The following is a 12,905-nucleotide window of genomic DNA, read 5'->3' as shown; positions in this document are numbered from 1 at the left end:
TGACGTAATAATACTATGCTATGCATCAGATTAAATCAAATAATAGATGCTTGGGTGAGCAATATTGATCTAACTTTGTATTCAAATGGTGGGACGAAACATGTCTTTCAAGATCTCACATTTTCGGGGAATGGAATTGTTGACTTGTTGTGCTCATAAAATTGCCAACATTCATTTATTTTTAATTTCACCTGGATGGCATTCCAAAAGCCATTAAGGATGATTTTCATTGAAATAAGTTAGGTTTACTTGATGAAGATATATACTCTCTATTTCTTAAAAAATAAATGGACATTACAATTAGTGCAATTTTGGTGTATACTTTAATTAAGGGAAATGTTAACTTGTGCCCTTGGGGCACAAGTTTAGAAACTAAACATAGAAATTTTTTCTTGGAAATTGTGAATTCAATATATTAAAAGTTTGAAATTTTATCTTTTCAATACAAAAGTTACTTTTTATTTCCATTTTTAGTTTCTTAACTTGTGCCCTTAGGGCACAAGTTAACATGACCCTTTAATTAATGTGATAAATTTTAGAAAAATATACATTTATATCAGGAAATTTTACCCTATACCCCAACAATTATACTTTCACCCTTACAAATTATAAAAAATACCAATTTTAACCCTTTCTAATATTATACCCATTCACCCCATCAAATTTCCCAAAATTTAAAAAGTCGAGACGTTTTTCAGAATTTATTAATTATACTGGAAATCGCAAAGAAAACGTTCTGGATATTACATGGATCGTCAAACTGAAAGCTTTTATGGAATTTGTTTGAGTTTCTTAATTTTCTTTTCATCCAATTTTTTCTTCTTAATTTCTTTGGATGTTACAGGGACGACTAGATGTGAAATACTATGCATTCCTTTTGTCCACCACAATTCTCTTCAAGATCAAATTCAATCTCTCATCCATCAAACCCAATGAAACATGAAATTCATACATACATTAATCCATCAAATCATTAAACACCAAAAGATGAATTCAATCATAATTCCAGCCATTCAAAAACCAAAAACAACAATAAAACAAAAGAAAGGGTAATAGAAAACAATACAAGAAAATTAATGTGATTAAGTGTTTAACAATTGTCCAAACAAGATAAGAATATTGTTTTTCGTACACATAAACTAGTTCGTGTTTCTATTCATATCAAAAGAATGGGTTAGAAACACCTTCAAATCTGAATCATGGAAGCAGAAGGAACGTGGGGGGTGAATGGGATAAACAATCAGGAAAGTGAAAAAAAAAATGAGAAGGATTATTGTATATATATGAGGGTAAAATTGACAGTTCACAGAAAATGTAGGGGTGAAGGTATAAATGTAGGGGTACAGGGTAAAACTTCTTTTATATCATTGATTAACTACCAAACTATAGTAATGAACATCTTTATTTATTTTTTAAAATGGGGATGATCCCAACTCGATTTACCTTTGTTTAGATTTTGTTTATTTGTTGTTGAAATTTTTGTTGGTTTACTTTGCACTTTTTTTTCTTTCACCAAGGTTTTATTCCATTAGATTTTCTTTGAAAAAGTTTTTAATGAGGCAGAGAATGTTATATGTGTTGCCTTGAGTATTTGTAGTTTCCTAAATTATACTACTAATTCTTTTAATAATTTTTTGGACCAACAATCAATATATGATAGTTGTTATGAGATGTCATAGTTTTCACTTTATTATTTTGCTCTATTGCTTCAAAATAAAATAGTGGAGCGAAATCATCGAAGTCTCTATTACCTGGGTCCTGGCTACGCCACTTATTACTTGTATTTTAACTCAAATAAATCAATAATAAATATTAAAAAATATCAGACTTTAAAAACTATACATGATCCAAAATTTCACACAACATATCACCGGTGTGTAACAAAGGGACTACATTTGAAGAGTAGTCCACTTATTACTTGTACAAATCACCGGTGTGTAACAAAGGGACTACATTTGAAGAGTAGTGATTAGAAACATTCCATTTTTTTAATGCTACTAGTCGCTTGCCAGATGAGGTCACAAGGCCAGGCACAGAGAAAGTGCATAGCCATATGTCTATGAGCTATCAATGCATGTGGCTTACAACGTAGTAGGGTTTTTAAAACAAGATTCTGTCATGCCACTGATTTTGAGAGTACATTTGTTTTTGTCTAATTCACAACCAAACAAGTAAGCATGTGGATCTTGTTGTGCTTTTACCTTGGTTATTTGGCTCGCTCAGTAATATTTTCTTTCAGTACCTCTTTTTTTAAATGATTTTCTTGCAGTACCTCTCAAACAGTAAAACAATATATTTATATAATTAAGCTGTAAAACAATAAAATGAAAAACATATTTTTGTTATATAATTAAAAGTTTAGATTAGTTGGATTTTCAAGGCTCACAAGAGTTAGAAAAAAAACCTTAAAACTTAAGGACAACAAATAGATGTACTGTAATATTACTTATCAATTGAGGAATCAATGAACAATAGGGTTTGAATCTACATATATGCCCTTATGTTTTTTATTCTTATAATTATTTCAACATTCTGTTTTAGTGGTTCTAAAATCATTTTTCGACTTTTAGTCCCCAAGTTTGGAAGCACCACTTTTGTATCTATTTTGAAGTCAATTTATGTATATCGTTTGAAATTTTGAATGGGTTTTTACATGAATATTTATAATATTATAAAAATCTCTCCAAAAAAAAAACTAACATAATATGAATTAAATATAAATTTTTAACTATCAAAAACATAAATATTATATTTAATTCATTCTTTGTTAAAAATTTAAATTTTTACAAGAGAGAATTCTACAATGTATTAAACATGATTGTAAAAAAAAAATTAAATTTTGAATGATATGACTTAAAAGAAAAGACAAAAAATGGTGGTGAAAAACATTTGAAAAATTAAAAACCAATTTTTTTTTCCTTGACCTTGTTTAGCCCGTCTTTGGAGCTTGGTTAGGTCTTGGATGGGTATCTCATCAGCCGATCCAGACTCTCTTCAGAATCATATTGTTAGTTTGTTGACTCCTCTGGTGGCTCGCGAACACGTCGTTCTTTTATGCAGATTATTTGGTTATGTTGTGCTTGGGTTTTGTGGAATGAGCGAAATAATAGAGTTTTCAAGAATATGGAAAATACAATTCATCAACTACTAGAAAAAGTCAAGTTACATTCTTTTTGGTGGCTGAAAGCTTATAATGTCAATCTCAGTTCAAACTTTCATATGTGCAAGGGTGGATCCACACTATAGCTAAGGCCTAAGTGTGGTTATAACCACACATGATTATTACCCTTTTTTTGTTTGTTTGAGTCCTCAAAATATTGATTATATACTACGTATGTTGCACATATATCACATTCCATTTAAACCTCAAACATTTTTGTTGGCTAGTGATGCATGGCAGTCTTCCTACCAATGCCTTCAGAGGCTTACGCTATCTTACCACTAACACAACTTGTCAAAGGTGTGGTGCGGCAGTAGAAAGTGATATGCATACTCTTCGCGATTGTCCTAACACAATGTCTATTTGGAGGTATTTTCGTTCCACTTATCCTAATGATTTTTACATGCAAGATTGTCAAAAGTGGTTTAAACATCATTCTACTATTGAGACGGGCACTATGTTTATAGTAACTTGTTTTGAGATTTTGCGAAATAGAAACAAAGAGATTTTTCAAAATGTGAAAAAAGATCATTGGGCTTCTGTCAATAGTATATTCTCTTATCATTCCTCCATGGTTGTTGTTCTTGGTCCTACAAGTAAGCATCGTGTGGTGCGTCATGTTTGTTGGTATCCTCCCCCTGAAGGTTATATTAAAGTAAATGTGGACGACTCTTCTTTTGGGAATCCTGGCAATGCAGGTTTTGGAGGTCTTTTGAGGAACGATAGAGGTGTCTGGATTCATGGTCTTCCCGGATCTTGTGATAAAGCTTCTAATTTATTGGCTGAACTTTCAGCTATATGGAGGGGTCTTCAAATGGCTTGGGATCTTGGTTATAGGTCCATCATCTTAGAATCTGATTCTCAGACAGCTTTGGGTTTGATTGCAGATACTACACATTATGATTTTCATCCACATGCAATTTTACTCTCTTTAATTAGAAAGTTCGCTTCTCTTCATTGGGTGATTTCACTTACTCATACCTTCCGAGAAGACAATGAATGTGTTGATTGGTTGACCAAGTTTGGTGCTACCAACGCCGACTCCTTGAAAATATGGACAACTCCTCCTTCTCAATTAGATATCATTTTACTTGGGGATATCTCTGGAGCGTTAAGACAGCGAATTACTTAAGTCCTTTTCTTGTTTTTTTCTTACTTTTCCCCTTAATAAAAAAAAATATATCACATTCCATTTTATGGTCCAGCGAGAGGGAGTTTATATTCTTGCACATGTCAAAAAGTTAAAATATTTATATGGATAAAAATATATTTAAAAAAACAATTAATTGTTGTCAATCAATTTGATTTACTATTAATTAGTAGTATTAAACTAAAAAAGCATTTTAAAAAAATAAAAATAATTAAACTAAAAACCGTTAAATGTTCAGCATGACAAACACTTAACCCGAATGTACTCTCTGGAACATTGAATTCATACACTCGTACACCCTCCGGTCTCAAATATAAGCAAAAATTTACTTTTTAGGTTCATTCAATGAATGATGTATGTGGTCTATTTAATGGTCTACATACATCATTCATTGAATGAACCTAAAAAGTGAATTTTTGCTTATATTTGTGACCGGAGGGTGTATCACTTTCTCACCTGACAAAACTAGTACTACCACCTTTTATTTGTTTGCCAAACCACGTTCATAACAAAAATTTGCTGTCCTATCCCATCATTTATCTACAAACTCTCACAAGGCATTCTTGTTTATATATTTTTGTGCTCAAACTCAAACAAAATTTAAACACATTAGTGGAATATTCTTTTCTTAATCCTTTATTACCCAGCCACTCTGTATTGAATTTTTTTTTGAGTCCAACAAACAAACAAAACAAAACAAAACCCAACAACATTACCTCACTCAAACCACCATTCAAACACATAGATCCTCAAACATAAAACCTCAAAATCTTGTTCTTTAGAGCTAAAACTATAATCATGGATGATCCAAACAACAAAGACTCTTCATCTTCATCATCTTTATTATCACAACCTTTTCTACCAAAACCCCCAATAATCACAACATACCCAACACTAGAAGACCAAGATTCAAACCAAGAATCTGACTCAAATCAACAATACCTTCACATCACATACAATCATGGTCCACGTTCCTTCAAAGACTTACCTTTTCTCATTCTCTTTCTTCTCTTCGTTCTCTCCACTTTCGCCTTTGGAATCTTCTCAATCTTCCACAGAAACAACAATTACTCAACTCTTGATTCTTACACCTATGACACCAACACAACCTCATGCATCAACCCTTCATTTTCATCTACCAATAATTTTCTCTCTTCATCTTCACCTTTTGTGAAAGATTTAATATGGACACTTGTTATTACGTTGATTTTGAGCTTACCCATTTGCTGGTTAGTGCTTCTTTTATTGAAGCATTACACCAAACACCTTGTCTACGCTTCGTTACCGTTTTTTATTCTCATACCAATTTTTCTCAATGTTTACTGGTTTGTTGCTTGCACTATTAAGACTTCATGTAGTGAAAATTTTCCTATGGTGTATAGAATTTTGGTGTTGGTTTTTGTTTTTTTGGTGATTGGTGTGATTGTGTGGATTCTTGTGATAAATTGGCACCGTGTGGAGCTTACTGTGAGTATAATTGGGGTTGCTTCGGACGCACTTTCGTGGAATATGGGTTTGTTTGGGGTGCTTCCTTGTTTGACAATTGGACTTGTTGTGTATTACGTGCCGATTGTGGTTTTTTTGGTGTTTGCTAAGTATAATGGGAAGGTTGTTCCTAAGAAATTGCATAGTGAATATGAATGTGTTTGGAAGGAGGATTCTTGGGTGCCGGCTTATTTTGCATTGGCAATACTTACTATGTTGTGGTCAGCTGCAGCTATGCTTGAAGCTCAGGTTTATGTCATTAGCGGGACTATTGCTCGATGGTATTTCGCTAAGGATTTTGAGACTCCTACAAAGAGTATTAGAACTTCTCTCAGGTTTATATCTCTTTTCTTTTTGTCTTATTTGTTTTGTGGATATCATGTTTCATTTCACTAGAGGGTAGTCAAATCGCTATAGGCAGAGTAAGACCTAGAAAAACTGTTGGAGAAAAAATATTAAGACCGACCTAGAGATTAATTAGTTGGACCTAGAGATAAGGTTTGGTTGTTGTTGTTGTTGCTGTTCATGTTTTATTTCACTCTGTCTCAGTATCACTGCATATTGTTTATTTGACATGAGATGTCACGGGTGATAAAAAAAAATGTCATAAAATACAATTCACACTAGTTTTAGGTATCGCTCTGCATGTATATAGACAAAAATTCTCTCAATGGTTGGTAGATAACCAAGGAGTCGTGGTTTTCTTGCAGAGTATAAGCATTATAATATCTCCAAATTCCCTTGTCCTGTGCAGTGCTAGCATAATATCTATAAAATATAGTGTGAGAATGGTTAGTTCAACTGTGTGTTTTGATTTGATTCCAATATGCTGCTGTTTACAGATCAAAGTGTAGTGAATTTCTATCTGATGTTGAAATGCTTAGTTTGAGAATATTTTCTTTATGGTTAAATTTTCAGTTCTTGTATATACCGATGAATCAAATGGTCAAATTGGTTGCTTGTGAAATTTTGTTGGTTCTAGAGAGCTGTTAGCCATTACATGTGAGGCTGTGACTTGTGTTGTTGCTCTGATTTTAGTCATTCCCTGTAGCATATTCCTTGAATGGCGGATAGGAAAAAATTATGAAAATAGGTATCAAGACTAGATGAATGATTGTTTTGCATTTAGAGAGACTATTAACTGTGAGAATTTGGCTGGCAGAAATGCTTTCGGTCCTTCTTCTGGAACAATATGTTTGTCGGGATTGCTTATCTTTGTTGTTCGAGTGGTGCGTTCTGTCGTTGATAATGCAAGACAAGAGGCTGCTCCCGGACTAGTGAACATTGTATTGCGGTGCTGTGTAAATGCCTTACTGACAGCTGTTGATTTTCTTAATAAGTTTACTATCAACTTTGCTGCAATAACCGGTGAAGCTTACTGCTCATCTGCAAGGATGACATATGAACTTCTAAGACGTAATCTTCTCTCTGCTGTTTTTGTGGAGACCATATCATCTCGCCTTCTGGTTGGAATTGTTTTTGTCCTGTCAGCAATATACACAATTGTGGTATGTGCTTTAATATCTCTCTTGTTAATTCTCATGCTTTGCATTATAGGTTTTCCGCTATGTTTATGTTTGAGGCTCCCCCCTGTGTAGATTAGATATTTGCCACTTTGTGCAAGTGCTTAGTGTAAGCTCTAATTGTAACATATCCTCTTAAAGTATGAGGAAGAATATATAGCTCTAACTCGTGGTCGTTGAATATTAAGTATTGATAGACAACTTATAAACATCCATCCATTAACTTCTCTACATTTTAAATTGCCAGCCATAAATCATGGCCAGTTTATGTTTCTTTGTTTTAAGGTGAGAAGGAAGTCGCAAGAAGATTATCTCTCAAACCTCATTTTCTGAAATTTCATTCCTTAAGACACAACTTTCAATTCAAGTATCATCATAAAACTTAAATTAACATTTGTGAACAAACAAACAAGTATTAATTTCAATTTAGATGACCAATTTAAATCACCAAATTATTAATTTTCTCTTGGCAAATTTACCCTAATAGGAGATTTAGATTTCAGAGTACTAAATCAATAGTTCTTGAAATTAGAATCATTTTGAACAAATATCAATTTTATCTGTTAAACATATTTCAAACAAAAATAGAGCTTAGGAACTTTGTAGCATTAGCAAGTATTGGACTATGTTACCACTTTTCTACCATGATAATTGATAAGGCATTCTTCCCCCCTCCCAACTTTGTGAAAACTTAATGTAATTCCCTTTTCGATCCTTCAATTTTTTTTATGCTCCTAGCTTCAAAATATATAAAGTTAAAGTAAGAATCTGAGAAGATCAAATTGACAAGCTTAGAAAGCTTATCTAACACGTTGATTCACCAGCTTTTCTAGCAACTTGATCATCGATGAAACAAAACAGTGCAGTAGTTGATTGATTTTGACCCAAATAGATGAAAACTTGAACAATATCGTGTGAAGGGGAAGAAAGTAATTTATAGTTGAATCAAGGTTTTTCAAGTAGAGACTAAAGTATGGGATAATTTGTATAGCTCTAACCCCTAGTCATTGATTATTGATGGACAACTAGTCGTTGATTATTGATGGAAAGAAAGTAATTTATAGTTGAACAAGCAAAAGTTGAAGCAAGGTTTTTCAAGTAGAGAATAAAGTATGGGATAATTTGTATAGCTCTAAGTCTAACCCCTAGTCATTAGTTATTGATGGACAACTGGCAACATATCCTCCAGCTAACTTCTCTAGAATTTTAATTGGCGGCCAGAAATCATGCCTATATGTTCTCTCTCACACACACACCATTTTTTAGCGAAGAGGAGGCAACTGGAAGATTATCTGAAATTTCATTTTCTTATAAAATTCCTGCATATAAGGTCTTAAAAATGATATGAACCATTTTTAAGTCTGAAAACTCTCTTGGTAGATTTTTGTGTGGAGAAAAGAAGTGTGCTAGTTCATTGGTTGGATTGCTTGTGCTGTCTATTTGAGTAATTGTTGCTGGTTTTTTTCTTCCATTTTCATTATATACTTTTTCTATATTTAAGTTTGTCCTAATTGTTAATCTAAAATCCAGGTCTGTGTTATCTTAAAAGCTGCGACCAATCTCGGGTCTGATGCATATTTTGTGGCAGCGGCAGCATGGCTACTACTGATAATAGTGCTGGGTTTCCTCGTGCATGTACTCGACATTGTAATTGACACAATTTATGTCTGCTATGCCATAGACAGAGACAGAGGAGAGGTTTGTAAGCAAGATGTTCACGAGGTTTACGTTCACCTTCCCATAAGTAGAAGTCTCAGACAATCTAATATTACAAGAACTCTAGGTGTATAAATAATTCTTAGGATTCAAATGTTTTTGAATCCTTGGAAAGCTATTTTGAGGACAGTGTGAAGTTAGAATTTACTGTAAGCTTGTTGTGCATACTTTCAAATGTTTCTTCTATAAATTTTGTTTTACAATTTTTACATAGGGTAAATTTTTAGCTACTCTGGAAGTTGACTTCAGTTTTTAGTGTAACCTGTATCATGTGTATTTTGTATGGGGGAAAGGCTCAAGTTCACATTACTAATAAAAATTATTGTTGGAGGACTAAGCAAAATCACATCTGGTTCTATTTCCTTAGCAACTTATTACTGATATAAAACTGTAAAGGCACCAATTCCAAGTATCTATTTCTTCTGCTTTCTTATGTGTGGGATTTTTCTTATTTGTCAATTATTAAAAGTATAAGTTTGGTTTAGACATGTAAAATAGGCTGGCCAGGCTAAATCAGATTGTGAATTGAAAATCAAATGGACCAACTTAGTTTTTGTTGGCCTGACACAAGGAAGATGGATTTAGATATTTAGACAGGTTAATCCAACTTTTATTCTCTAGATTTAGTATTGAAAAACTTGAATGTTATTTGATATGTGCCCCATTATTAAGAGCACCCGAGCATGTGCCTTGATACCCATTTGTTCTCTGCATTTGGTTATCTTAATTCTGATACTGGAGAAATTATTCAGATCTGAATAATTTTAAAAAATAATCCATCTGACTATATAATGATGAAATATCTGGTGTTGTATATAGAGTAATGCATAATCAAGAGTGCAAAGGAGTAGGTTAAAAATTTGGTCACTCCGTACATATGGCTGATGGTTTCTTTTCTGTCTTTGAGGATGAAGAATAAAAAATAAAAATAAAAACTTTATGGGCATAGCTGATTGGTTAGGCGTGTGTTTAGTGTGGAGTTTCAAATCCACGACAACAACAAAATCGTGTCCTGATGCACTATTTGGCCGTGGAATGAGAAGCTAGGAATTTCAGCTTCTTTCCAGACGTGTGTTAAGCCCTTCCCACCACTAAACCAAACATGCCATAAGTAGGTTTCATTTACAGTTCCAAAAGCTATTTTGTTTCATCAATCCTATTCCTATCCCTAAAAGCTGGTAATGGTAGAGTGGCAGTGACAATTCCAACACTTTTTTGGTTACAAAATCTCGCAAACCATTCCCCCTACCCTTACTTACAGTTTGATAACATATTTCAACACATGAGTCTATGTAACTGGAGTTCAAAATCTGTAACTAAACTAGTCATACATGGATTAATTTTTCACGTTAGAATCACCTTTCAACAGCAAAAGCTCCTCTTTGCTTAGCAGTTTGGTAAAGGAGTATGATGAAAAGAGTAGTAGTCAATAAATAAAGAAAGCTGTCATGTTCCCTTCCAATAGCATATTTCATTTGGAAGGTACAACAATCATCTATATATGCGTGTACTGGTTGAGTTGTACAGTTTTATGGATTTATATATGAACAGTTTTATGGATATATGAAAATATAGTGTATGGTGGCCAAAATATGTTGAGTTGTTAAGGTTTCATAAATGTTTTCATATACTAATTTCACGTGATTTTGTTTCTATAATTTTGTATCTTCTTTTCTTTTTTTGGTCAAGTAGCCTAGTGGCTGGAATTCACCTTATAAGGTGAATAAGTGGGATGTCCGGGGTTCGAACCCCAACCCCTGCATATAACAATGCATTGTCCTACCAACTGAACTCACGGGACGTATCTTTCTTCTTATTTACAAACATTTATGCAATAGTCTCATAAATCTTTTTTTTGGTAGATAATAGTCTCATAAATCTTTTTTTTGGATAAGCGTTCTAGCTCTCCAAACGCCGGTTCAAACCTCTAAACGTGATTTTCTTTATTTCTATCATGTTTGGGTAAGATGAAAACCAGATCTGAAAACGACGTTTTCTTTTCCAAACGCGAGTTGAACTGAAGCTGCAATTTCAAGCTTCTGCGTTTCTTAGAATCACGTTTGCAGACACCCAAAATTCGTTTCCAACTTTACCCCTTGTTTTTACCGCTGTGTTTTCACTGTTCCTTGCTATAGTGTCGTTTCTAGAGGTCAGGGAAGCAAGCTTCTCATTGCTTCAGAAAAGAAAGAATCCGAACAAGCCCATTTGATTTGTTTTTTGTGGTGATGCTGTTTTTTTTTCTTTCTTCTTTTGACACCTTTGATTCTTATATTATTACTATATTAAAAACAATTCAATTGATAAAAAACTAAAAATAACAAACTCTTGTAAATTAATATCATTTTAAAATAAATTTATGAACCAATAAAAATGCATTTATGATTTTAAATAAGTTGAAATAATCATCTAAAATGATAATGAGATATTTAGTTTTAAAAACAATCAAAAGGATAATTTGGTCATCGTACATTCAAAATCAATTTTGACTTAAATTATCCAAACAACATCAACTTATAAGAATCACTTTTAAGCAAGTGTATCCAAACACAAATCAATTCACATCAAACTCACTTTTAACCATAATCAATTCTTTCCAACTCAATTCTATCAAAATCAATTATCTCCACCGCCAAACCAAACACACACAATGTCTATAAACATAAAATACTCACATGATTAAGGTCCGATGAAATTTTAATATTGAGATGCATTACCTCATAATTTTAGTTAGTAATTGATATGCAGTGGCCATGATGTGTATTGCAATTACAATCAGAATGATCAACATAACGAATGTATGTCTGGTGGTGGGGCCCCTTATGTATTGTGACAAATGGCTTCAAGGTTGTGGCTTACAATTTGTTAAGTGGATTCATCCCCTTAAATTTTCCTAGTTACCTGGTGCCCCACTTCTAGCATACCCTTTGGCCTTTGCCACAAGTAGTGCAGCAATAGGTATAAGGGTGTTTGTCTTAAATTGACGCAGCTCTATAGGTACTCAAAAGATAACAAATCTATATATTTAATTTTAGGTTAATATTTTCAAGAACGATAACAAGTGCCCTGGACAATCTTTAAGATCTTAAATGATAAGTTTTTAAAATGTTCATATTAAAATCATTGAAAATTGAAGTATTTAAATTTTTTAATAAATAATTTATTCATTTAAAATTCTTAAAAGAGTGTTGGATCACTCGTTAGCAAGACCATATTATTTTTCTTTTGTAATTTTTAGGTTCATTTTGTTCAAATGTACTATTAGCCTATATGTCGCTTGCTCGGTTTGATCCGGTGCATGTGACCTAAGAGAATGGAGCTCAAAATGCAGATTCAAAAGCATTTGATTAAGGTTTTGTATTGCAATATATGTTGCTTTAGAGTCCTTGATATCGGAGAAAATTGTTGTCAAATTATGATAGATATGACTGTAACTTAAGTTGTAAAGTGGCCACTGAAACATCAAAAGATTTTGGGTATGTTTGGGAGTGGAAGGGAGGAGAAGGAGATGTCTTATTTTTTCTTAAGCTATAAAATGTTTTTAAAAAAAAGTGATAGAAATATTATGTGATCATGTATCATGTTATTTTTTCATTTAAAAAATATTAAAAGTACATATTAAAATATAGACTTAAATCTCCTAAATTCTACTCCTATACCCTTAATGTTGCATACACAGCATTGGTATCATGGCTCAAAAGCACATTTTATGTCAACTCAAAAAGCAACAAATATATCTAGTTGTGAGGGATTAAACGGCTGCTCAAGCACTTCAAACGCCAACACAAACAAGAACATGGTTAATGTATTCTCTCCCTCTATTTTCTCAAATGAAGCTTCATTTGTTCTCCGTGTAAACAAGTAACGAGAGAAT

General features: G+C 32.9%; 1 protein-coding gene across 1 annotated transcript; it reads left to right on the top strand.

The window, feature by feature from the left end:
• The first annotated feature begins 5,033 nt into the window (after positions 1-5,033).
• Positions 5,034-9,377, top strand: LOC146931291 (Plasma-membrane choline transporter family protein). The gene is made up of 3 exons (XM_085702772.1): positions 5,034-6,130; positions 6,958-7,303; positions 8,849-9,377. The coding sequence occupies exons 1-3, from the start codon at positions 5,109-5,111 to the stop codon at positions 9,107-9,109; spliced, it is 1,629 nt and encodes a 542-aa protein (XP_085558898.1). The 5' UTR covers positions 5,034-5,108; the 3' UTR covers positions 9,110-9,377.
• Positions 9,378-12,905: the final 3,528 nt, after the last annotated feature.

The sequence above is a fragment of the Medicago sativa genome, chromosome 4 (genome assembly GCF_051527215.1).
Source record: "Medicago sativa cultivar Bolivia chromosome 4, Bolivia_mono, whole genome shotgun sequence".
NCBI lineage: Eukaryota > Viridiplantae > Streptophyta > Magnoliopsida > Fabales > Fabaceae > Medicago > Medicago sativa.
Note: the sequence above shows the minus strand (reverse complement) of the source record. Positions and strands in the feature narration are given on the sequence as shown.

Bases quoted from the DNA above. Each gene is read 5' to 3' on its own strand.
- LOC146931291 (XM_085702772.1), top strand. From the start codon at position 5,109: ATGGATGATCCAAACAACAAAGACTCTTCATCTTCATCATCTTTATTA. The intron at 6,131-6,957 runs GTTTATATCTCT...TTTGGCTGGCAG, and splicing joins AGTATTAGAACTTCTCTCAG to AAATGCTTTCGGTCCTTCTT. The intron at 7,304-8,848 runs GTATGTGCTTTA...TCTAAAATCCAG, and splicing joins CAGCAATATACACAATTGTG to GTCTGTGTTATCTTAAAAGC.